Below are 25,934 nucleotides of genomic sequence, written 5' to 3'. Positions count from 1 at the left end.
AGTGATGGCCAAGTGGTGTCAGAGCCAGCACCCTGTGCTGGTGTCAGCAGAGGGTGAGGGGAGTCCCTGGCCTCGCCTGCTCCTGCCCACCCCGCTGTCACTGTAGCACAGGCTGAACAGGCTTTGGGACAGCCAGGGACCTGCAAAGGGTGTAAAGGGAAGAGGAGGGAGAGGGTGGGGTGGTATCACCCTTGATGTTGGGAGCTGGGATTGTGGCCCATAGCATTCCTATCACAACAAAAGGTGGAGCTCTTAAGAAGTTAACTGCTTTGTTCTTTTTTAATTTCTTTTACAGCAGCAATGTGCAGTGACTGATTCTAGTGTGTGTGCACACAAGTAATAAGAGAACATTCTTCCCTTAAGTCACTTGCAATTTAAACAAACAAGACAGGCAATCTGAAAGGGATGACTGGGAGTCAAAATGGTGCAAGGAAAGCTGAGCAGACCAGTATACTGCTCAAAAGATGGGGCAGACCTGAGATCTGATATCTGCCTCCCTGGGACTTTTACCTCATGATCATCCTTCCTTCTTCCATTTCCCTTTCCTCTGAACTAAAGATTAATTGTGCATTGAAATCATAACAAGTATTCATGGTGTTAAGAATCTGGCCAACGGAAGAGAAAAAATCCTCAAGGAAATTAGCAGTCCACAGGCATTGTCTGTTCCCTAGATATAAATGACTAGGAACTTCCCAGCCAGGGAATGTTTTCCCTTTATTTTCTCTGCAACTTGCATTATCCTTAGCTAAGCATATTGTAGCATGCTCACCTCCAAGTCTGTTTTCATCACAGAAATCCTGACCCCGCTGAAATCTGTCATGGGGCAGAGACTCCATTTACCCTTTGCACATCAGTGCCCAATTTCCACATTTAATGAATGCAAAAAATACCTGCTTGTTCTCCAGTGAACAGATAGGTAAAGGCAATCGTATGTTTCCTGCACCCCAAGCTGCTTTTGCTCTTTCTGGCTTGTGACACAGATCACCTGTGACAGAGAAGAGAATTTGTCAGAAAATGGTTTCTGAAACAGGTGATGCAATGTAAGGATAGGAAGTTGAGTGTAAAACAAAGATAGCTGACTGCAGCAAAAGAGATCTAAGGTAGGCATTAGGAACAACTTTCCAGTTGTTCTGAGCACTGGACTGTTGTAGGATCTCTGTGGTGAGAGGTTTTAAAGCAAGTCAGACAATCGTTTCTCAGTTGGTTGTACTGCAGGGTGAGGAACAAACTGGAGGTTTCTAAAGGTGTTTTTTCTAGCCCTGTTTTCTTAGGTCATTGGTAGTTCCTTCAAAAACATATTTCTCATCTGTCTTGGAGGTGAAGAAAGATTATGAAACATTTAGTCCTCCTCCACAAAGCTTCCACTGGTGGAATTTGGAGGGTAGTGAGCATCCAAGTAGTGAATCCAAGACGGTCTGTTCAGGATATTTTATTTGCCATTTCATTCAATCCAGGAAGCATATTTTCTGTGGTGCTCTGAAATCTAGGCAAACCTGGAGCTTACTTCTGAACTTGTTAGCAAAAGGTCTGATTCAGACTAGCTGTTTCTGGACAGGTAGAAAGAAAACAACTGAGAGGAGGCAGAAGCCTTGTCTTTAGAGGATGATGGAAAGCTGTGCATGATTGTTCACTGCTTCTTCAGATAGCTTCCTTCTGCCAGACGTGCTTGTGACATTATTCCTGATAATTAAAGTACTTTCTATCTCTTCAATGTACATAATTGGGGATGGTGAATGAGTTTCATGTCTACCACCCCTTCTATTTTCTCAGTGCCTCTTGGCCTTTTCATGTCTCTTCAGCATTGCGTCAGTGCCTCCTGGCAAATCCTGTCTGTGTCTGCCTCTCAGATAGAGCCAAGTGTGCGTCTGGCCTTGAGAAATAATCATAAATTTTGTTCTGTCAGGAGGAGAGGCCGGGCCAATCTAGTTGAGATTTGAACCTGTAGTTCAAGGTGTTTTAGGGATTTCATATCACTTAACCCATCCCCTCCAGGCGTCACTTGTGTCTGACATGTAAATCAGACTGGAGGAATAAGAGGAACAGATTGCTTAGTGCTTCAAAAGAAGGTTATAAGGCAAACCTGTGTCTTTAAAGAGAGTGCCTTCTAATAAATGTTATCTGCAGAGTAATACACCAGCCCCTGCATAAGTAGTTAATGTTACTGCTTCAGTGTTGGCTCATAAAACAACTTTATCGCCTCTATGACGATAATGATTAACAAGCTGATTTACAAGGGTGGGGTCACAAAGCCATTTGGCAAATTTAGCTTGTCTCACAGTGGCAGTGATACAAAACCTGAGTTTTACAGTATTTTCACCACTTTACCTGGAATACTTAACGCTGGTGGCCAGGCTCTTAAGCAGAGCAGTAGGAGCAGGTGCTCCTTTATGAGGATAATAACTGGGGTTTCCTACAGTGCTTCTGATACATGAGGAAAGTACAGGTCCCAGTCTAAGGATTCAGAAGCGTCAGGGACATTTCTAGTTCCCCTCTCAGTGTTTATTCCCTGATCATGTAGCCACAGTGAAATGACAGTGTTCCTAGACACACTGTTACATGATGCCTATGGTTGTTGACTGGCCCTTGTGCCGTAGCTGGCAGAATATCTACCCACAGATGTGTGTAGATTTATCTTCCTTTTCTTGGATTCTGTATAGCTTCTGTTAAAATATCCTTCATCTGTTGATTCTTGGATCTTAATATAAGGATTTTTTTTAAAACTGTGTCAGATTGTACATTCATTATATGGTACAAATTAGTCAGACTAGCAAATTTAATCCAAAAGTTATTTTAATTGAGAAACCATTTATGTGGTTTTAACATACTGTGACACTGTTCAGAATTTAGACTTCTTAACCTTGGCAGTTCCTCACATTGAGCAGAACAGTGTATCCGAAAGCTCAATAAGCCATATTCCTTTTACTGTCTGTCTTGACAGTCCTGATGTAGGTGATCAAAGGTATTTATGATCTCCATGCTACGTAAACATCTGCTGCACTTTTAGAAGTTGGTAAAAATGCACAGACAGGGTAAGAGATTTGATGATTCTCACTCAAATTCACGACATAGACTCCTGCAGGGATGGAGATCTTATTCATTACCTTTTGCATCTTAGCTAGCATTGCTGGCAGGAGCCCTGCCCTCAAAACAAACACTCACTGCCCTGAGAAATGTCTGAAAACTGTACTGTTTTTTCTCTCCTGTCCAGAAAGTTCATCACATCTGATAGATTTCAGTATTGATTTATGTGGCCATGATGCAGAGGTTGGGTATTTCTGTGGACCTGATCTAATAGGTGGGCAGAAGGCTCTGGAGGTGTTAATCGAAGTAAGAGTGGGTTACAGCTAACTAATTTGTCCTTCTTTTTCTACACATCTCTCCTCTAGTTCCCCCTAAAGTTGTGATATTATCTCTTTGGAAATGACACAGTGTGAGTTTGCAGGGGACTTCTGTGCTTACCTTGTCTAATCAATATTTGATTGCTTTTCAGTTAGACACAGTCAGAGGCTTCTATTAATGTCTTTCTAATTTGAACAACTGTCAGGGACTGGAACAAACTCTAACTAATTCTGTAATAAGGTTTTTTCATGCCTGGTTTTTGATCTTGCTCTGTTTTCCAAACAGAAAGCTATTACAAGCCTTTAGGTTACCATCTTTCTGGGTTAAAACTCTCAACAGACTTGAGAAGTTCTGCCACTGTTCCCTTGGCCACTTTTCTAGTTTGGTTTTTAATATGAAAACATATGTTGCAACACCATGTTCACTATATTGCTCTCCCGTGGGACTGGTTTGTGCAACCCTCCTTTGTGCTGGTAAGTAGGTTCTCACACAAGGAGTCCTTGTTGACTGTAAAGAAAAGACAAAGTGACTTGACTTCTCTGCTGTGTGTAATGGGCTGGGGTTTGTGCTGCACAGTGGCAAGGCAAGGGCTGGGAAGTGGAGGCCTTCAGAGGTGGACTTCGATCAGCATTGTGCTTGGCCTGGAGAGCTGGGATGAGAGATGGAGTCAGGACAGAGCTGTACCTCAGTATGTGTTGGAGATGAGGGGACTGCCTCTCCTCCAGTGCTGGGCAGTGTCATGGGCTCAGAAATGTGTTGTGAAGGTAGGACACAGGGATACTAGTGAGAGTCCCCTGGGCAACACCTGCTGCTTCTGGAATTCGTCTGTGAATAATGGCCCTGTTTTGTGCATAGTGTTTTGTGCATAGTGGGCCACTGAGGAGGATTTCTCTGGCTTGGAGGTCTATGGCCTTTCCAGTTCTTATTCTCTGGAGTCAGATGGCTGCCCACTTGTTTCTGAAAACATCTCCTTGATAGAGCAAGGGAACTATGAGTAACTTTAAATAGAAGGATCACAAAACTTCTGGAGGACAGCAGCCCTCCTGACAAGTAGTTAAACTTTGACTGATCACACATTGCCCTCATAATCATATTAATATCATGTATCAAAGGGATTTCAACTTGTACCCTAGCCCCTGCTCCTTCCTTTTAGCTTCTCTGTCTTCCTGCTGGATCAGGAAAAACATAACCTAGTGCATGTGTGTCCTGTCTTCCCACTGCACAAGCCTCTTGCAGCCTTTGCTAACATTGGCTTGTCCTCTGGTGTTCAGCAGTTCCTGTATTTCCTCCCCCACACCTCGCTCATTCAGAGCATAATTGTTTCTTTGGAATTATACCACTCCCCAACTCAACAGTAGCACAAAGATATACTGAGAAGAAAGTTTGATTTACCTTTATTTATAACTTTGACTTGTATGAAAAGCCTCTGTTCTAGAAAGCATGTAAAATAATTGTCCCAACACCCCTTTGGCATGTGTTCAGATACTTTACTTCAAATACTCCTTTAGTTTCTCCCAGTGCTGCAGACAAGTCTACCTTCCTCTCTTGCTCTTCAATACAACTTCAGCTTTCCCAAGCCGGGTGCAGGAGGCTGGGCAGTGGGGCAGGTGGCTGCTGCTGCTGGATTTCCTAGTTTCTCCCCTCCCTTCCCCGGCAGCCCAGGACATAGATGCTCTCTGCAGTGTGGGCAGGGAGCCGGTGTGGGAGGCTCCTCCAAAACACAGTTTGTCCCATTTAAGGTGGGGGATATGTGGCAGTTACTGTAAAAAGCAGTGTTTGTTTTATGGTTTAAATTGTAAGTGCTTTGAGGGCAGGGCCTGGCTTTTATGTATGTACATGTGGGTGTGTATTTTTATACAGTTCTTAACATGAGACACGCAGTTAGGAGCTGCAGTGTGCAAAGCCATGGCTTTCTGTCCTGTGGTAGCTCAGAGAAGTGTTTTTCCAGATACAGAGAGATGGACAATGATTCTGATCTGAACACTGGGACTATTAAGAGACACAGCTTGCTTTGGACCTCTGGACACAACTGTTTTTCTTTTGTTGTCACCAAGTAGTGCACCCCAATATATTCCAGGTGCAGCAGTGATAAGCTAACTGTAGGAACATGGCTCTGTGTCCAAAATTATGTTGGGATGTGTTCCTTGATCAGTTTAGGAAGAGAAAGCTGCGTTGTACCCTTCATCAATTGATGACTAGGATGCCATCATTAATCACCCCTCATCCTTAATTTTTGACAACAAAACAATTGCTTGCACTACAAAGACTTTGGATTAGAAAACAGACCTTGCTCTTCATGTGTGCTGTAGTAGAAGAGAATTTGAACTCAGCAAAATTTTAATTTGTTTTAAGCTTCATGCCTTTTTTTGAGAGACAGGAATATATTTTTAAGCCTTTGTTAGATGCATGCTGAGGCTGTATTATATTACTGGGATAAGTCAATGGTGAAATTTTTGGTTTCTTTTCCTCTGGCATACTCTTAACTTAGTTTTGTCCTAAATTACCACATTTCTTCTGAAATGTGATGTATTCTTCTGCAGCTCATAGTGTGTGATTTCACAGTTTCTCTATTGTGTAAACTTATTTTGTAAGTTTATTTTGTAAACTGAAATGTCCTTAGGAAAGGTTCAGGTCAAAGCTTAGGAGTGACTCCAGCAGTGAGAACAGACGTATGCTGGATTAGACTGCATGGGGGCTGTGAAATCTCGGTCACTGAAAGGCCTTAGTAACAGGTACAGCTGTAAAGAATGACATAAATATTACTAGCTCTGCCAAGATGGCCTCTTGAGGTCTTTTTTTTCCCTCTGATAATTTCCATGATATCTGGATAATGCATTACCTTTGATTAACACTCTTCTGTTCTTTTAATTGCTTGTGTTTCCTTGAAACTTAAAATCAGAATCTAGCATCGGCTGGGAGAACATCCTGAGGGTCTTCCATTGTGATTCTGGGATGTCTAAACTGACTGACCCTGGGCCCCTGGCTGTCACAGGAGAAGTTTTGACAGCTTTAATTACATGTCCTATGCTCCTTTTCCCAAGCCAGAGAACACTCACTGTGGAACTGTTACCATGAAACTCCTACTGGGGACAGCAAGTAGATTCCTTTCTGCTTTCCCAGGGTCAATGGAGATGAGGATTTTATCCTTATTAGCTGCAAACACGAATGAAAGAAGGCTGCAAGGAAAAGTCATATCCTGTGCACAACCTTGAGGTCTCTGATGAAACAAAATAGCACAAAATTTACAGATGCTAAAAACAGTGATAACATTGGTTTGATGCTACATTGTCTTCCTTCTGTAATACAGTAAAATAGCCTGTAATTCACATTGCAAAATTGGCATGCATGGCTCTTTGAAGGTATCATCTTCATTGTATGTCTGCAGTGGCCAGAGTTACAAGCCCACCCACTAGAGTGCTATGACAAACCATACAAATAAATAACCAGGGGCAAATAACACCAGCTCTTCAAGGGCAGCTGTCCACTCAATATATCTTGCTTAGGTTGTGAACTCTTCAGTATAGGAAAACTTTTGTGCCTCACACAGTCTTAAAGTCACCCACGGTGCTTAGGAAGGAATAGATCATGTTAATTTTGTTTATTACGTTATATAAAATGTTATTTCAGTTCAGTGACTTTTAAATCTTTGCTGACAGTGACATTAGTACAGACTTAGAGAGTTTGTTTGCAGCTGTGTCTTCAGTCTGGCATTTTAAGCTGAGCACTTGTGGCCTGAGGTGGCTGCTGTAGCATGAAAATTCTTTGGAAAATATGCATGTATTGTGATTTATTTATCTTTGTATGAGTATTTCATCTGTTAGTGCTAAATGGATTTTTGGAGGGTGACTATAGCAGTGTCATTACCTGTGTGGCTTCACTGTTTCTTTCTTCCTGTTTATTGAATACTGGCAGCTTTTGTGTCTTTCCCCTGCTCCCAACTTGTTTGGCTTTCAGACCCTCTCTAATTCAGGAGTCTGCAAGCAAAAAATTTCTTCCTTCAAAATGAAAAACAAAACCCAGCATAGAGGAGCTAAATTAGCTTCTGGCCATCTGTTAGAAGGTTAGTAATACCACTGCCTTGAACTATGGCTTCACTTTCATATTTCATGCAGCAGCTTCTCTGTATTGTTTATATTGTGGTCGAAGGGGATCTTCCTATACCAGGATGCAATAGGAACGTCATTTTTCCTCTGACATGAGCAGATGTCCTATCTGCAGTACTAGCAATAACATTGCTGCTTCCTGTTGTTGCAGGTGTTGTTAGCAGGCTGGAGCTGAAGGCAAAGAGGGGGCACATTTCAGCCAGTGCCATTCAATGCCATCAACACCAGTGCTACCTGTGCACCTCCTTTTCCAGGTGTACTCTTTAGCAGTGACTATCTTATGTAGCGGGCAGGGAGTTTTCCTGGAACACAAATTTATTTCCTTTCTATCGTACATTTGCTCCCAAACTCTGTTGTTCTTCTCTGCCTTGACCTCTATGCTTTCTCTAGATTTGTTTACACTAAATCCAAATTACACGTGGTGTGTGACCATATTTAGGGAAGGGGTGCCTGCACTGAATCTGGCACATATTTAAGTGTAAATCTCCCCTCTCTTAGGTTTCAAGGCACAGCCTTGTGCAAGTCTTCAGTCAGCAATTAGTGCATTCTTTTTCCTTTTTACAGGAGTTTGCTGTCAAATCTAGTGACACATTTCTATCACTAATCTGGCAAGCTGCCATTCAGACCACAGGAAACCCAGGAGAGAAGAATATACACTTAGGGCCTTATTCCATGTTCATTATTCCCTATAGCTGCAGAATTCCTTAAAGTCTCTAGAAGTTTGATCTGAATGGAAAGTATTTTGCCTGAATAGCACCCCTTATTGAGGCATTGTCACCAAGTCACAAATTTAGATGAGTGTTGTGGCTAGCAGTTTAATCTATATGGCTTGGCTGGTTTTTTTCACACCAACACGGGGAGTGCTAATCACTTCTAATGGTCTAGCCAGGATTGTCTGGCAGTGAAGGACTTCTCGATTTGAGAGCTGGACACTGAAGGGAGAAAAACCCACTTCCTCTTCAAGGCTTTAACTGAGAATTTATTCCTTTTGGCAAGGAACAGAATATTGTATTTGAATGATTTTCAAAGGGAAACACAGTCCTGCTAAAGGAGGAAAGCCAGGGTTCCGTTCACAAAATATATGCAAAAAACTTGTGCTTTAGAGGAAAAGAAACAAAGACAAAACTGCCATCTGTGCATAAAAAATAAAAGAAGTGCAAATGGTAAATGTAAGGCAGTATTCTCATATCTGTCAGTTAGAGATAATGGGGAAGCCTTAAACTCTTTTCCTATTTACTTCTTTGTGCCTTATTATATGAATCTGTTGTTGTACTTAAAATGAGTATTTATGTAATAACATAATATTTTATGTTATTGCCATGTAGAGACTTCAAAAGAGATTGTAAATTAGTTTCCATGTTCAGATCATTGCTGGTTCATTGGCTACTATTATCACTTGTGATTTCATGGAGCTATAATTGTTGGGAAGTAACTTTCCTATTGTTTTTGCCAGCATCACCTATAATTTCCATAATAATAAATATTGTCTCAGTCCTTCAGGGCATTCTAGTAATTTTTGGGGGGTTCATTCAATACTGTCTTCTCATTCCAGGTTATTGAAGGAAAGCTGGCTCCTTTCTTGGGGAAGGTGATCAAGTTTGCCACCTCTCATGTGTACAGCTGCAGCCTTTGTAGCCAAAAGGGTTTCATCTGTGAGATTTGCAACAATGGAGAAATCCTTTACCCCTTTGAGGACATTTCTACAAGCAGGTACTCTACTGCAGTGGTGTCAGTCATACACTTGATTCACTTTACGCATCACACCCTTGCGGATTCCTGGCCTCCTGACCTCATACGTAGATAACTAGGGGCTGGATTCCACTGGTGCACATTCCTGAGCAGGTGCAGCAGATCACTGGTCCAGGGAGACCACCTTGAGCAGACCTGGAAATAAATGAGAAGAGCTGCTTCCCAAAGCCCTGTAGGTCTCAGAACAGCTCTTCAAAAAGGGAAGAGTCCCCAGTAGCATCACACAGCATGATTTATCCAAAAGTCTTCTGAGTTTGCAGAGTGTCCTGAAAAGCCAAATGGCTTCTCTGGAGTGATCACAGACATCTTTCTGGTCTCTGGTATCACTGGGCCCATAATGTACTGGGATTGTCCATTATAAAATGATCACCATCTGTTCTGAAGTGTTTCCCCCATGAAATGTTATGGCTAATGCTCTACTCTCTCTGTGTGCTTACTCCTCTCTGCCTGTGTATGCAAGATTTAATTTTTTTTTAATGACATTGCTATTCTCAGGTGGCTACAAAGTAAGTATAACTGTATGCCAGTCCTAAACTATACAGAAGAACCTTTATTTCACATTATGTAGAGTGCTGGATGCCAGGTCAGGGACAGGAGTCACATGAAAAACCTAAAAGCAAGATGCAGGAAACCAGAATAGACTTGGAAACAGCAATGTTACTACTCTTTTCCAGTAGTGTCTTGGATTTTGAATAAAAGAGATGGAGTTTTTCACCCTTAACAGAAAGACAGTGTATCTGACAGCACAGCATTCCTCCACAGATAAGTACTTTTTGGCTGTTTCAAATACAGTCGTTTTCTCCAAAGAGTTCATTTGAAGGAAAAAAAAATTGAAAACATTTTTTCCAATTGAAAATTGGAAACAATCAAGACCAACCTGTTAAAAGGGCTTATTAAGAATCTGATTCCCCTGTGTGTGCAAAGATGTTAAATTACAAGTAACCAAGAACTACTCTTCAAGGATTTTTCAGTCTAATCTGAGTTTCAAAGACTGTTTGCCCATTTTATTTCCAGAGTCTTATTCTAAAGAATGCACTGACAAAGCAGTGGACATAAGCTAGACAAGGTGTGCATCTGAGCTCTATAAACAATTTTAAGAAAGAATGTATCTAGGGTGCATGGCAAGATCGGCTGAGTTAAAAAGAAAGAGACTAAGATAGCATAAAACATAAGATGTCTGTTGAGACTGTATAAAAGGCGATTGAAAATATTCCCAAAAGATTGATGAGAATGTGTAAGAACATTTGGGAAGACAGATTTACTTTAGAATTTGATTTGTCTGGGGGATTTTTGTTCCCAAAAAAATTATTGGGTCCCGCCCTTCAGCTGAGATCAGACATACCTTGCAATTACAGAGTTTAAAACCTTCTGGAATCAAATAGTATTTGTCAGCAGTTCAAACCAACAGAAGTTGCTCTAGTTCCTGCTTTTATGTGAATTAGAAGCCAGAAAGGACTTTTGTTCATGTTTCACAAATGTGAAGTTGTGGTTCATGTCATGCCAAAGACAGCAGCCTTTGTTAATGATTTTAATTAAAACACAATCAGCATGACAGGTTTTCCAATATTTCTCTTTCTGATTTTGTTGGAGATCATCCTGCTTACTCCTTTTGTACTCCTTATCACTAGACCTTGTTTTTTTCCCCAGCATTTTCCATTTGTCTTCCTCGTTAGTTTTCTTATCTCATTACTACTTGTGTGTGCATGTGTACTATGTGAAATTAAGCAGATTATTTCTGTTCCATATTTTTGCTCTGGAGACAAGTTATGCCAACAGAGGAGTTTGTATGTTTTACTGTGCAGCTGCATCAGCTGCAAAGCAGTGAGGGAGAATGCCCGGTAGAGGGGTTTTGTATTTGCTTCTGTCTCTTGAAGATGAGGGAGGTTTCTGAGGTAGGTGTGCTGACCTAAGACAGGTGTAGGGTGAGGAGGCTAATTAGAAACAGGTAAGGTACAGAGTAACCTGTGGCAGATGGAATGGCAAGCTGCAAAAGGTTCATGTGAAGACTTGCAATTATACCTGAAAATTCTGGTGACGTGTTCAGCTTTCCTTGCCAATTAAGTGTCGTACAGAGCTCTGAGTAAACAGCTCAGATTTGTGATTTAGTTGTACTACTCCGAGTCCTGAATGTACAGTGAGAATTGACTACAACTCCCTTTCTCCATTCTGGTTTTCTGGAATTGCTGTCTACAGCACAGTATTCACATTTTGGGCTCGATACTAGACTGCCGAAGTACCCCGGCTGAAGCTGCTGAGTTAAGGAGGGAAGAGCAGTTGAGCTCTGAAGACAGTTTTTCCTTGCTTTTAAATGATGCTTGTTCACTTTTGAGCATGCTATTAACTCAACCAGCAAACTGGACTGTAGGGTTAGAAATATTCAAAAGTGGGTGCGTGACAGATTTTGCAGACTTCAGCTCTTTGCTGAATATTTGAAAAGTGAAGCCTGCTTGTATGGAGAGTGTGTGTGTGTATGTCTGTGTTGAGGTGGCATTTGTTTTTCTGGCTACCTCCCTGACCTTTCCTGCTCTTTAGAGAGAAGAGTGACAGCTGTCAGAGTGGTCAGTGCAATTCCAAGGTGGTTCTCAGCTGGCTGTTAACTTTTCATCTTCATAATCTCTTAGGTCAGCTTTGAGGTGAAGAGACTGTTTCTCTCCAAAATATTCTCAGGAGTTTCTGGATCAGTCTTCAGTAGGAATTTATGAAGGATGGGTCTTCTTTAGATAGATGCAGCTGAGAGAAAAAGAGGGCCCCTCTTGAGGGCTGGAGTTTCTCTTTGGTCTGGTTATTTGCTTGAGTCATTTTTGTCAGTCCTTGGGCAAACAGAGTGAATACCTGGGTTATGCACTCCTCAGGGCTTGAATACACATATATTACATACCCTTCTCTCACTAATCAGTGTGACACATTCCTTTGTTGGCAAACGGTTCCAAAACAAACACAATCAGTTCATTTAATTAGCGGGTCTGTGGGCTGTGCTTGGCAGGCTCTTTACATCCTGCTCAACAATACAGCGCAACAGTTTGCTGCCTTGAATGTAAGGGTGGGCTCACAAAGTCATAAGCTTTCTAATGATATTTCCTTTCTGTGGCTTTTCTTGGGAGGTGGCCATTCTGCAGAGATCTTATGAAAGCTATGACTCGGCAGTTAAACAGTTTCTTAAAAATTGTCCCATGTTTTTGATGTCTCTTCCAGTCAGGTTGATTCTTTGGTCCTCCATTTCCCTCTTTTCTGTCTTACCCGTATTTATATAAATCTTAATCAGGGTTCTTTCTAAATTTCACAATTTCACCATCTGTTGGAAGGCCTTTAAATCATGAGAACTATATTTAAAGCCTCCTGAGTTAATTGCACATTTCACGGAGCAAATTGCCAACTAATGTAAACTCCCACAGCTCTGCTTTTGCTGCAGCCCTGGCAACTTAAACGAACATCTACGAGCATCTACCTTCTATTTATTTCTGGGACTAAATTTGCCCTGGGCTTAAATTTAGCGAATAAACATATAAAATTGTTCTATTATATCACTTATTTTATATTTACAATGTTGTGAAATGACTTTAAATATCCTTGGCTCTAAATGGGCTTGTTAGAACTATCCTTGCCCATTAGTTAGCAACCAGGCACTTGCCCTCAAGTTGTTCTCATATTGCTTATTCTTCATTAATGTGGTGAAAAGTTTTTGTTTCTTCATCCTAAAATTAAAACAAAAAACCAAAACAACAGAAGTAAAAAGACAAGGTCTGTGTAGTGGCACTGTTGTCTATAATATATGGCTGGTTTTGTTTTACAACTTAGAACAATTTTTAACAAGTTTTAAATCTTAAAGAATACTGAGAAAATTATCTTTGGAATGAGAATAAAAGCTCATTAAGAAGCATTTTCTGTCCCATTAGATAATTAAGCAATTATAGTTCTGATTAAGATTATTATGTGTTACCCAGTTAATAAAGTTTTGGTCTTGTCTGAGTGTTGTCATCCTAGTGACTACTTTGACAGGCAATTTGTTTTGTTTTACTGGTAAAGCTACTTGCTTGGTTAAGAACAATTTAGTCCATTCCTTGCCTTTTATGTGCTGACTGTCGATGTACGTGAACCATGGAGAGTCGCTCTTTTGTGTTCGTATTCATTTATCAAGGCTAAACTGTTTTCACTTTGCTAAGTTAATTTGTTCTGCAGATCAGTTAAGACGTGTAGACCTTTTAAGATACAAACCAGAAGGCCCAAGTTTAAAATAGACGTGCCACAGAACAGGCTTGACTGTATCAACCAGCTTGGATGCCTCTATAATCTTTGGCCACCATCCTGATAAGACCTATGAATGTACTTAACTTTGCACATAGTGACAAGTCTTACTAAAGGCTCTGAGGCTGTGCATGCCCAAGTCTTTGCAAGGTTACAGCTCTCTGTGTTATGAATGCTTTGTCACTGGACAGAAGCAGCTTTGAGCAATTGGGAGAACGTTAAAGATAAATATTAGGTGGAGAGACTGAAATAGAGCATTTCCAGGAAGTACCTTGGCACAGGCCAAAGGCATCACTCAAAGTATGTCATTTTCCCTCTTGCTTTGATTAGTTTGTCTTATGCTAGAAAGCCTTTCCCCAAGCCCAATTCACCTGAGTTGTGCTGGTGGTTTAGTACCTAATTTTTTAGCTAATCGAATGTTGGTAGTTGGTTCAAAGCACCCTGAAGTGATCTGCTCAGCACTTTCTTTAAAGAACCATAGGCGTCTAAGTAGATGTTCTCTTGGTAATTTAATTTCAGCCGAATATGTCAAAACGGGTCAAAATTTTCTGGCCCACATAATCTTATTTTTATTTGTGCAGCGTAGCACAGTAATGTTATCTGGAATATGTAAAAAGAAAGTGATAAAATATACTGGCTTTTTCATCAAGCATTGTGTTTGGCGACTGAATTAGCTCTAGAGGTTGGTTTTTCCTGCCTCACGTCAGAGTGTATTTTAAGTAGAACATTCAGTCTAAAGGCAGATACTTATTTCAAGTACGAAGGTCTCTGCAGTGCTTCCTTATGCTCTTCTCCCCTGGCTGGGCATGGCAACCATCTTGTTTACAGTTTCTATTTTGCAGCTTCCCTGCTGTGCCTTCTTCCTCACTCTAGATATTTCCATCTTGCCAGTCAAGACCTTTTAATTCTTTCTCCTCCTTTCTCATGCAAATTCCCCTTTTAAGATAGACTTCTCCATCTCCCAAACATGGTTCCTTGTAGACCAGGTGACAGCTTTTCAATTGCTTTTTAGCTCATGAAAGCAAACACTGTCAATTCTTAAGTGCTCAGAAATTCTAAGATTACCTTGGGAATTTGTTGTTTATGTATTTATTTCTTTATATGTTAAGTTTCTTTTTTCCATCTTGGGTCCAGGTAGACATGTCTTCAGCATTAATGCAGAGTTATGAAGTCTGGCTGCCTTTGCCTTTCTCTTTTATTGAAAGCAAAATCCTGGCTTAGTCGTGGGATTTTTAGACTTGAGGCTGACAGAAAAATGCAAAATAATAGAATCATGCAAACAAATTATAATAGTTAAGGGCAGTATGTTAATATTACTGTTAATAGTATTGCTTTTAGATCTTCAACCACCACTTTGTGAATGTGAATTCATTAATAACAGGAGAGGTAGAGGGGCAAAGTCCAGTTCTTGATGTGGCAGCTAGCAGAGGCAGAGAATATATGCCTGAGTAATGTAAACGTGAATCTCTGTGGTTTTTCAGCCTCTCCAGTGGTTTACAGGTAATGAATCTATCATATGTAGGGCTTTTCCCCTTTCCAAAGTAAGTTAGCTTCACTGACTGAAGTGTAATCACGTGACTTTCAGCTTAAGAGTTTTAATACTGATTTTTATGTCCGTTTATTGATTTCTTGGGAACTGCTGTTTACAGGCCGCATTACTTGGCTTGGGATCTCTGAGCTTAAACAACTAGCAAAGCACAGTGCTGAGGTCAACAGTCAGTCCTTAGTTCTCCTGCTTGGATAAAAATATGGAAATATATGTAGATAAGTATGGCATAAATCCTGGAAGCCACAGCTGAGGAGAAGCTGGGGACACGCTTCCTTCCTTGATCAGGAGTGACACAACTCTGCAAAGAGGGGTCTGGGAGCTGCAGTTCCCGTTGTTCCTGCTTGACCCTGCTGCCATGCTGCAGTGCAGTACCTGTGTACACAACTGTGTAGTTATTTAGCTACACAAACCCACTACACACAGGAGAAGAGCACGTGGTTAATTCAAGCTGTTCTTGTTCAGCCGTGGCCTGTAGCAAATTGTTCTTTGAGCACCCAAAATGAAGGCCTGCTCTGGGATTTCTCTGGAGGTAGCAATGGAGAAGTTGACATTGAAGGTCCCCTCCACTGGTGCAGCACTGGTGGTTTTCCCTCCCCTCCAGTGAGCTGCCTGCTTTTCTCCTCACTTGTGAGGCTTTAATAAATCTCTGTCTGCTTTGCACATCCCCTGGATGCAATTGACCTTAGCAGTGGGTGCTGGCATGACAGGATGAGGGGCAAGAGACAGCACAGACGGATGAGCCAAGATAGGGGCTTATTCGCTCATCCTCCCTACTGCCTGGAGTGCTTCTCCAGCACCTCAGTCTAACCTGTGCTGGGTAAAAAGGAGCAGACCCTGGTCCAGCAGTTTTCATGCAGGGACACTGGGTAGTGTGTTGTTCAGCCACCCTGGGGTGGCATTATTAAAGCAGCAGCAGTGGTGGTGTTAATAGATGTCGTGTCAGGCTGTGTTTAGGCTGGCCCCTGCAGCTGTTCTAGAGTGCAAGCCATGGCTGCTGTAGCTGGGGAGCCCCATCAGTGCAGGCTGGAGGTCACTGTACACCCCTTGCTGGCTGCCGTCTATAACCAGCTCACCCCTCTGCGTTGGTTCCCCCAGCACATGAGTTGTGCCAATGCTTCACAATTACAGCTCTTTCCATTGTTTCTGCATCCTCAGGGACCAGCCCAGGACCCAGCCGTGCCATTATAAATGAGGAGTGTCTTCAGGCTCTGCTGGCTTATCAAGGGTAACCCCTTCTGATGAACAGGTGTATGGAAAGGAAAACTGTGATTGTGCTTTGAGTCACTGCTGGTTCCTTGAACACTGAATTTAGAGGGAATTTCAGATATATAATAATTTGAGGGACTGGGTAGTGGGCCCTTTTTTGTTTATTCTTCAGAGGCAAAGTTTTCAAAAGCAAGTCTGAAGTATTAACAGTTTTTAAGTATACTATATTAAAAAACCCCCACAACCGTGTCTGGTAAAGACCATGTGTCATACAAGGCATTATCTTAACAAGCTCCTTATAGGGACAAATCAATGTCATATTAGTGCCAACTTGCTTCCATTCATTTACTACGTGGGCGTCCCTCCCCAGGCAGGCTCCTTGCATTGGTTCCTAGGCAACTGGAATAATACTGTGCACGTGTGTGTCAGGCATTGATTGCCTTTGGGGCTTTTTTTTGTGTTGTAAGTGAACACAGGATAGTCCATTTTCCTTTTCTTTGTGCTCTGCTAAAGTCTCAGAGTTTTGAAGGGCACGTCTGTGATATTCACAGCTGAGCAATTCAGAAATACTTGCAGACAGGGACACGTGCATAGTGTGGGATGGTGATCACGCTGGAATCCCTAGGCAAGGCTTACTTCAGCTACTGTGGCTTGCTCTTTTGGGGTTTTTTTAATAGCCAAGTTAGAGGTATTTCAGTATTTTGGATGCCTGATGAACGTTTAGCATCCTCTAAGGAAAATGAATGAACAACACCATTTTATCTTGCTTTTACTCTGCATGGAAGGAAAGAAAACACTAGAGAGTTCTAGTCAGTGAAGGGATTTGATTACTGAAATTAATTTCAAGGGATTACTTGCTTGACCAAATGTGTGCAAAGTCTGGCACAAAGCAAGTGGGTTTTTTAAATGAAAAAATGAAAGTTAATATATAAAATTACAAGAGAAAGGGTGGTGGGTGAATATGGCGCTGCAGTGAGACAGGGGAGCTCTTTGCCCTTCTCAGCTCTGCTAAGAGCTTGTGCCTGACCTTGAGCAAGCCAGTTCACCTCTTGCTTCTCATTTGTGAGGTAGGAATGGTGCTGTATTTGCCATTCACTGTTTGTTCATTTCAGGAATGAGCAGCATAACTATGAGCTGCTTTGATTCCCTAATTGGTGTTTGGAAGCCAGACAGGTACAGCCCATGTGCATGGTACCGAAGGTGTCCTAATAAACCTTGTTAGTCTCAGTAGCTTCATCCAAACACAGTCACACTGGTCAGTCTGTCAACAGGTAACGTTCCTAGAAGACAAAAATCCTGTCTTTCAGATGACATCCTGGGCCATCTGTTGATCATCTCTGCTTTGGTGAAAGGTGAAAGGTCTTTGAAGCTTCTTTGTGTTGCACCCCTCTCTTTGGGCACCTGATCCTGCCCATGGGCACTTACATGGTGGTACAGTACAGAGGAGAAATATGAGTATGATCAATTGGTTGTGCAGCATCTAGAATTACTTGAGCCATAATCCTGTGAAACATACATGGAAGGCATGAAAAGAACATGCCAGAATTCAGTTTACAAAATATTGTTATGTATATATTTCAAATGCCCAGACTTGATGGAAGATACTAACATCGGCACTTCCTCAGCATACAAGGAATGATTATATGCTTTTAATGGAGAAAGGCTTTTCTTTTGTAACTAGTAATGATAATAATAAGAGCATTATAATGCCTGGCTGGCTGTGGACAGCTTTGCCCTTTCTCTTACGCTTTCCAGTGTAATAGAAATTATTTAGAGGATTGAATAATTCTCTGCATTTTTGTTACTCTGGTGTTCAAACAAGTAGAACATCCTTAAAACATAAGTCTCAACAGAAATTGAGTTAGGTCAGGAAAGAGAAAAAAAAAAAAAAAGAAAACACCAAAATAGAGAGGAATCTGTTTCAGCTGCCTTCTTAGAAGACTCAAGTCTGTATGAAAACAACGTGCAATGTTCACTAATTCTTCAAATACTGTTTGAAAAATAGGAAGATGCTATTAATGTGCAGTATCACAATATCATTCATTAAAGAAGGAAACATGAAAGGCCTGAATGGCTACGGGCTCATCAGCTTATTATCAGAGGTGTATAGAATTCTCACAAAAGATGTAGGGACTTTCTGGCCTCTAGACAAAGAAGAAGTCAGGAGTCAGAAATAATACCTGAACTGTGAATTACCTATGACAACAACAAAGGTTAAGGGAAAGATAAGTAAGTGTAGTGAACTATTAAGTGAGCCTTTTATAGGCTACAAAATATATTTTATTTCTCCAGAGAAATAAAATAATTTTGGAATACTGAGGCTTGAAAACAACAGTAAAAAACCCTGTGAATCTCAATGTGGAGACTAAGAAGCACTCTGTTTGTAATATTCTAAGAAGGAATATAAAGTTGATAGGGGTTTTGATATCACTGGAGAATTTCCTGCAGTGAGATTAGAAATGGTCAGCCAGTTGACATTCCAGGGCCATTAAGACTGACTGTATTTGATACGATGAAAAGCAAAGCTGTAGATGGCTTGGGGTAGTATAGCTCCATCACCTAAAGGGAGTAGCTTGCCATTTGCACAAAGGCAGAGCAAGGTCAGCATTACCCCCCTCCCCTGGAGACTCACTTCCTTTGGCAGTGAAGGGGGGATACAGGTGTGCTGATGCAGGTATGCTCTCTATGTGTCCCTATGGAGAGCGAGAGACAACTTTGTTTTCCAACTCAGAGCACCTTTCCTCCAGTCTGCTGCTTTGTTGTTATCTGCACACCTTGGTTGGGGCTGGGAGTACATCAACCTTCACCAGAGAAGGCAGAAAATAGTTCTTCAGAGCAGCAGTCGGGGTGGGGGCACCAGAATGGAGTGATGATGGCAACAGTGGCTGCCAGTACTGTGAGATCCAGGGCTGGCTGTTTGTGCTGCCTCTACTGAGTGCCTGGCCATGTGGGGTCCTGGTCAGAGCCTCAGCTATTGCACCAGCTCTGATAAATAACAGTTCATACATTTTTTTTCTCTCTTTTGATTCTGAGGGATGTGAAAGAAGTTTGTTAATTTTTCCACTGAGCTCATTTCTGAAAAACGAATTCATATTAATTTAAACACCATCGGTCTTTGTTTGCTCTGTTGATGGCCTTTGACTTGAGAGGGCAGGTATGCTGGCTCCTCTCATTCTGCTCCATCCATTTCAGCAGCAATTTCTGATAGGTTTTGTCACTTCCATGTGTGCTGTGGAGAAATATTGGGCTAGCACGGGGAGTGGCAATGCAAGAGCACAAAATTACACTCCTCATCAATCATTACCCTCTAGCAACTTCCAGGGCACTGTAAATTGCTGACTAACAAGGGAGAATTAGCTTGATAAAATCACCATTAGTGTCAGGTCGGAGTGGTGTAAAGTTTTAAAGACACTGCTGTCCTCTGTCTCTTCCTCATCCATTTATGTTCCTGTGGATCCCAAACCAGCAAAGCACATAGGCAAATGCTTTGTTGGAGGCAGATCAGTAATCCCAAGGAAATCACTGGGATATGAGTCCTATGCATGTGTTTATGTGCTTCAGTGGATCAGGGCCATAACACACACTCTCTGAGCACAAAAATTGTAAATATCTCTGTGTAAACTAGTTTCTTGATTCAAAACCAGATTTAGGCTCCATAACTGTACTTAGAAATGTGACAGTCAAGTTTTACTGCACAAGAGCATGGAAGCTAATAGATGCATTAGCCTCTTTCACCTTCCTTTTCTTGCTTGTTATTTGAGTTTTATCAGTTTATGCTAGCTAGAAATGTACCTCTCTAAATCTCTGCATAGCCTTCTCAAAGCTCTGCAGTTACTAAAATTTAGGCCATGTTTGGACTTATGCATAAAACTTCAAGTGCAGCCAGATCAGGAACAGTTTTAGAAAGTTCCAGGTGAGATGCAAACACAGCCAATACAGCTAAGGGGTTGTGTTAGCTCACGGACTTATCTCAGTATTGCCGGACCACATGCCAAGTACTGCAGTTTGCCTCATGGCTTCTCAGTATTTGGGGTTTGTTTCTTCATGTTTTCAATTTTTCTTCATGTTTTCAATTTTTCTTCACGTTTTCAATTTTTCTTCACGTTTTCAATTTTTCTTCACAATCTTGAAGACAAGAACCTTATTTCTGTGAGAAATAAGTTTAAAGCAAGCAAACCAAAAACCCCACTAAGGTTATAACAATGGACATTTGGATTCTCATATAGTAATTTGACTACAATAGCTGTGAGAAGGAAAAGTGCAGGGCATTGCAAGATGTCCCACAGAATCACCAGGATGACCCCCCCTCATTTGTATTTCAGGATTGCTCTAAAGTTTGATGTTTTGTTGCTTTTATTATTTGATTATCCAACTGGAATCTTTGACTTTTTACCTCTGACGCTGTCATCCTTTTAGTTTTTATTTCGACTACAAAGCTGCAGCGACTTAACTTACTACAGATAGTTACTTGCATTTAAAGGCTGAGAATGTCCAACTCTTTAGTTGTACCCGTTCATGATCACCAGATGTTTCATTGCTCCACAGCCATCTGGAACCGGGGCTTGATCTGCTGTGACATAATGTCCGTTGCCTCACAGTGCCCCAAAAGTAATCCAGTCATCTTGTTTGAGCAGCTGATTTGTTTGAAGTCTCAATGTCACATTTGAGAGCAGAATCTTTGAATGCCAGAAGCTATAATTGTGTTGATGTAGTCCAATCTTCCACAGGACACAGAACAGACAATATCACCTACCTCTGTTTCAAATTTTACTTTGTGAAATGACAACTTCTCCTGCTGTTGAAGTGGACTGTTTTTCACTCTTTCCAGGACAGCTGACCACTGGAACTTCAATGAGGAAAATGTCATATTGTGGCTGTTGCAAATCACAGAATCTGTTTCTGCGAATGCTGAAATATATCTTATTGGAAAATAATATTGTAACTCTTCATTTACAAACCAAAGCAACAAGCTTGTTTTGCATAAAACAAAGTTGATGTCTATTCTGTGATACATCTTTTACTAAGAAGAAAAGTATTAATCCTTCTAAAAATTTCTATCCGTGAAGCAGAAGTGCTGGAACAGATTCTCAGCAACTGCAGATGGATTCAAGTCAACTTATTTTAGTGGTCCTGAGTAGCTTTACACCAGCAGAGGTGTGGGCATACAAACTGTCTTTTACAAAGCCACTCTTTTGAAACATAATGCTCTTCGAGCTACCAGAATGGTTTCAAGGAATGTCTGCTGCCTATAGTCCACATGAAGCCCATTGCATGCTGTGGTCCTATTTTGTGATTCAATTTTGACACTAATTTGTGTTTGCAGGTGTGAAAGCTGTGGTGCTGTCTTCCATTCTGAGTGCAAAGTGAAGGCTGTACCGTGCCCCAGGTGTGTGCGTAAAGAATTGCAGAAGAAGCAGAAATCCTTCTGGAGGCAACTGAATATGGACGAGAACTTTGAAGAGTCTTGCAACATGTTTGAATTGTCATACCAGAACACATGAGTTCCTTAAGGCTGGGACCAACCTGAAGAGAATCCCTTTCCCAGCTGCCAGCTTAAGCAAATTCTCAGCTTAGCCAGGCAGAAATTTTTTCGAAAAGTATTATCTGACCTTCTTCATCTGTGAATAACAGCTGCCAAATTGGCTATAAAGCCTTGTCGGCTTTGAAATACCAATGGCTAAACTGCATTGAAGTCCAGCCACTAGCTCTCATACAAAATGTGGTTTACCTGAAATGCTTTAGGTCTAGGTAATTAAGCACCTGACTTTCTTTTCCACCTCTGGAGAAGAGTTTTTCTCAAGGCAGAAAATATTTGCCGCCATGACCACATTATTTTTTATGTTTTTCATTTAGAATTGCTGAATCATCAACTTATTTATGTGTATTATTTATTTATTAGTAACCTTGGCAGAGGGTCTGATGGGATGTTTCACAGAACCCAGTAGAGCAGGAATTACTTTAAATCCACTGTCTCCTCCTGATACAGACATGTGGTTCCATTTCCTCATGTTTTCAGAGAACTATTTTGAAAGGCCAGTGCATTTACATTTTAAAGGATCTGCTTGCCAAGGAAAGAAAAGGATCTCCCATCAAACCTTATTGGAGGTGCTTACAAACATAAGACGCAGAATTCCTTAATTTATGTTTATATATTCATAACCACCCCAGTGAACTATTTCATATTCAAATAAGCAGGGGACTTCCTACGCTTTTGTTCAGGCTGGCTATATTGGTTAAGCTCAGTCACTGAAGTCTGTGCAGTTTTACACTTGTTATTCTTAATCTGTGGAAGGCCATGTCCTCATCTCCAGTAACATGATGTTGGCTCTGACCTTCTTCTAGTTTCACACTTAAGGCATTTTAAGTGCCCACATTGGTTTTCTTTTTATTTCATGAAGTTTATTTTAAATGTTTTTCTAACCTGAACCTGATAAACTGATAGTCAGGAAAGTCGTCTTGCCCATCGTAGTTAGAAAATTCCTCCAAAGTTGTGAAACACTACTTTGCTGTTTTCATATGCAACTTATGTCCTGCATTCTCTTTGAGCTTCAAGGCATTTTATGCTTCTGTAATGACTTCAGTGGTGGAGAGCGAAGTTCCTTGAGGTATGATTCTACTCCACACACCTGGAACACAGGAAGTATTAACCACAGTGAATTCTATTGTGAAAGGGAAGTACATGATGGATTTAACTGGGGAGATGTGTGTCATATCACTGGCAATATGTTAAATTCATTGTGAGTTCACCTCCAGTGAGCAGTTAGAGATTGTCCTCCCTCCAGTCCACGTTCTTAACTCTTTTTCCACACCCTGCAGTGATGTGTGTATTATACATATGAAAGCAGTCATATATATATATACACACACACATCTATATACAGAAAGCAAATACAGTTTCAGATGAAAAAAGCCAGTTGCATGTATTTTTCCTCTCCTCTCACACAGGTTTGTGAAAGTGTGAAATACTGATCTTTGCTTCCTTTATAATCTTCAGACTGTTGTATTCAAGGCAGAAAGCAGTCTTGATCATCGAAGCATCTCACTAATCGCTGAAGTATTTTAAATAAAAGAACAGGGTACATTGTGCTTACGTTAAAAAGTAAAATGCTACAGTGAGTTGCCTTGTACTGGACTGTAAGTGGTTACCTTTTCCAGCCTCCAGTCAAAGAAAAAGTAGCTGAATCTGAGCTTTCTCAGATTGAGTGCAACTACTATATATATAGAAGCATGTTTATATCTTGTATACATTAGACAACCAGTGCCTTTCTTTTCCAGAAGTCCTTCTCTCAGTGGGATTCTTTGGAAGGAAGTGAGGGGTTTTCTGTGTTTTGGCAAAGTACTGTAAGGATTCCCATGTTTAATAAACCTGGTGAATCATGCACCTTTGTCACTAAAATTAATACTTCCCGTACACAGTGGTATCTTGTCTGGGCTCACTGTTCCTTATGTGAAATGAGTTGCTTTTGGCTATCACCTTTAAAGGTGTAATGTTCCTTGCAAATCCATTCCCACTTGAAGAATTCCCTGTGTGTTCAGAAATGCAAACACTGGGGAAGTATTGTGGAATTAGTCATGCAAACAGGAACTGCACTGGTACTGGCTGAATAAACAGTACGCTCCCATGTTTCTCAGCATGTGTCACTACAACTAGTCCTGTGGCAAAGCCAGTAGCTCTGAAACTGTCAGAAGCTGGCAGGTACTCTTTTGAATTATCTGTGGACATAATGTTAGGTGGTTAAAGAAAAAATGAAAATGTTTTTCATATCATCATCGTGCTCTGGTATTTAAGATACCTTACATTGCTGGTTCATGTCCAGCTCAGTTTAGAGAAGGCTGCTTGTGTGCACTGTCAAAAACCATATCGAGTCAAGGAATCAAGGTTCAGACATTGCAAACTATTAGTTACTTTGACAGATGTCCTGATCCCCAAAGTACCAGTTGTGTGCATGGTTAGATATTGGAACTGAATTCTGGAATAAAAACATAGATGGCATTGGTGTTGCTCTGGGTTTGTACAGGTATTACAGAACAGTTTCTTTGCTAACAGAGAGTTACAGAGAATAAAAAAAAAAGTTTGATGTTGGCAAAACTGCTAGAATTAGTCATGAACCTGAAACCACTGCCATTACTAATGATAAAGAGCAAAAGCATGTTGTTACAATATGCTGTCAGTGCCCAGAGCACTGTGTAAAAGGATACTGTACAGTACAGCTCAGATTAATTGCTTTAAAATCCAATGTTGTTGTAAACCAGCTGGTTCCTAAAATGAATACACATTCATTTCTACTTTGGAAAAATAATATGGCTTCATGGTAGCTATAGGAGCAGACCATAATATGGAAGATGCTGTCCTCTCAGGGATGCCCAGCTCCTATCCAAAAAATGTTATTCTATATAAATGGACAAGACAAAGTCTTTTGTCCCTGCTTTTTGTAAGCATAATGGAAGGCTTCATCCTGCCCTCAGAAGGTGCCAATGCAGTAGGAAGAAGCCCTATTAATTTTTCAGGACTGCAAGGCAAAAGAATAAATTGAAATTACTGCTCACATTATTAACTCTCAAGACCCGGCTTTAAAAGGGACGTTTTCTTGGAAGAGCCATCTGCAAGCAGGACACTCAGCCTGGGGTTCTGTAGATGGTTTGGGTTTCAGACGATGCTGTACCTGTGCATGGCTGTCTCTGCTGTACTAACAGTGCTGCGTGCTGGTCCCCACTGCTACTCTACCCACCCTGCAGCCCACAGCCTGCACGTGGCTCTGCTCTGCAGACTTCTGGATGAGCATCAGCTGGAAAAGTTCTTGGGGTCTTTGTAGATTGCACTACTCTCTTGCCCCCCCACCCCCCCCAGTTAAATTATGTATTGGTACTTCTAGTATTGTCCTACCCATGCATGAAATAAATTTGAACAATGCCATTTCATTGTGAGTCAAGAATAAAATGTGCCGTTTGTCTCCTTCAAAGAGAAGATGCTTTCATAGCTGACCGAGGAGGAATTGATCTGCAATCCAGTTACTGCTTTTGCTTTGTATAAAACTTGTAATCAGTGTAGAAATAGGATGCTTCACTGCAGTGGACTACAGCTTCACACTCTACAGGTACTTATATTTGTTAGTCTAAGATTATTTTAATCTAGGACACTATAGAGATCCTTATTCAAGTTTCTTTTCCTCTTTACCCTGACCATCTACCTTTTCTTTAATGGGAAGAAGGGTATGTAAACTCCAGCTTTTTTATATTATCAACCTATAAAAAGAGAAACTTGTATTTCTTGTGTAGAAATCTTTCTCTTGCCTTTTTTTTTCTTAGGTTGTGGAAAGTGATGGGTTTGTGATGTGACAAAATATCCTGGCTGGCACATACGAATAGGGCTCACTGCTGGGATAATAGGAATTGGCAGTTGTGAGGAAAGGTACTTTTTGGTGAGGAACTCAAGTTTTTCACAGCACTCCACAGGCTCTGATGGCCCTGTTAGGAGCGAATCATCAGGGCACTTCTAGAGCTCCTCTTGTCAAGGCTTCTCTAGTAATCAGGATGGTATGTATGATGTATTATAAGGGATTGATGATAATGCCCTGAATGATTTTTTTAAAAAAGCAGAGGATATCTGTTTACAATGAAATGGGGAAGCTGCACAGTTGAATTTTGCTTTTTCCCTGTAGCAACCAAGTTTAGCAGGCTTCCCAAAGTCACTGCCTGGATTGCAGCTTACTGTGGATCTGTATAAAAGAAATTAAATAATCATCATA

At 41.0% G+C, this 25,934-nt stretch overlaps 1 protein-coding gene across 4 annotated transcripts in view; it reads left to right on the top strand.

Annotated features, from left to right (window-relative positions):
* The window catches only part of PLEKHM3 (pleckstrin homology domain containing M3), an 84,383-nt gene extending 59,276 nt beyond the window's left edge, over positions 1-25,107 (top strand). For all 4 annotated transcript variants that reach the window (XM_051786850.1, XM_051786849.1, XM_051786851.1 and 1 more), the window contains 2 exons: positions 8,995-9,152; positions 21,512-25,107. In XM_051786850.1, coding sequence (XP_051642810.1) covers positions 8,995-9,152; positions 21,512-21,689 — 336 coding nt within the window. In that variant the 3' untranslated portion in view covers positions 21,690-25,107. The remainder of the gene's footprint in view (positions 1-8,994; positions 9,153-21,511) is intronic.
* Positions 25,108-25,934: the final 827 nt, after the last annotated feature.

This window comes from Manacus candei, unplaced genomic scaffold, assembly GCF_025592945.1.
Source record: "Manacus candei isolate 608988 ecotype Guabito, Panama unplaced genomic scaffold, ASM2559294v1 h1tg000023l, whole genome shotgun sequence".
NCBI classification, from domain to species: domain Eukaryota; kingdom Metazoa; phylum Chordata; class Aves; order Passeriformes; family Pipridae; genus Manacus; species Manacus candei.
Note: the sequence above shows the minus strand (reverse complement) of the source record. Positions and strands in the feature narration are given on the sequence as shown.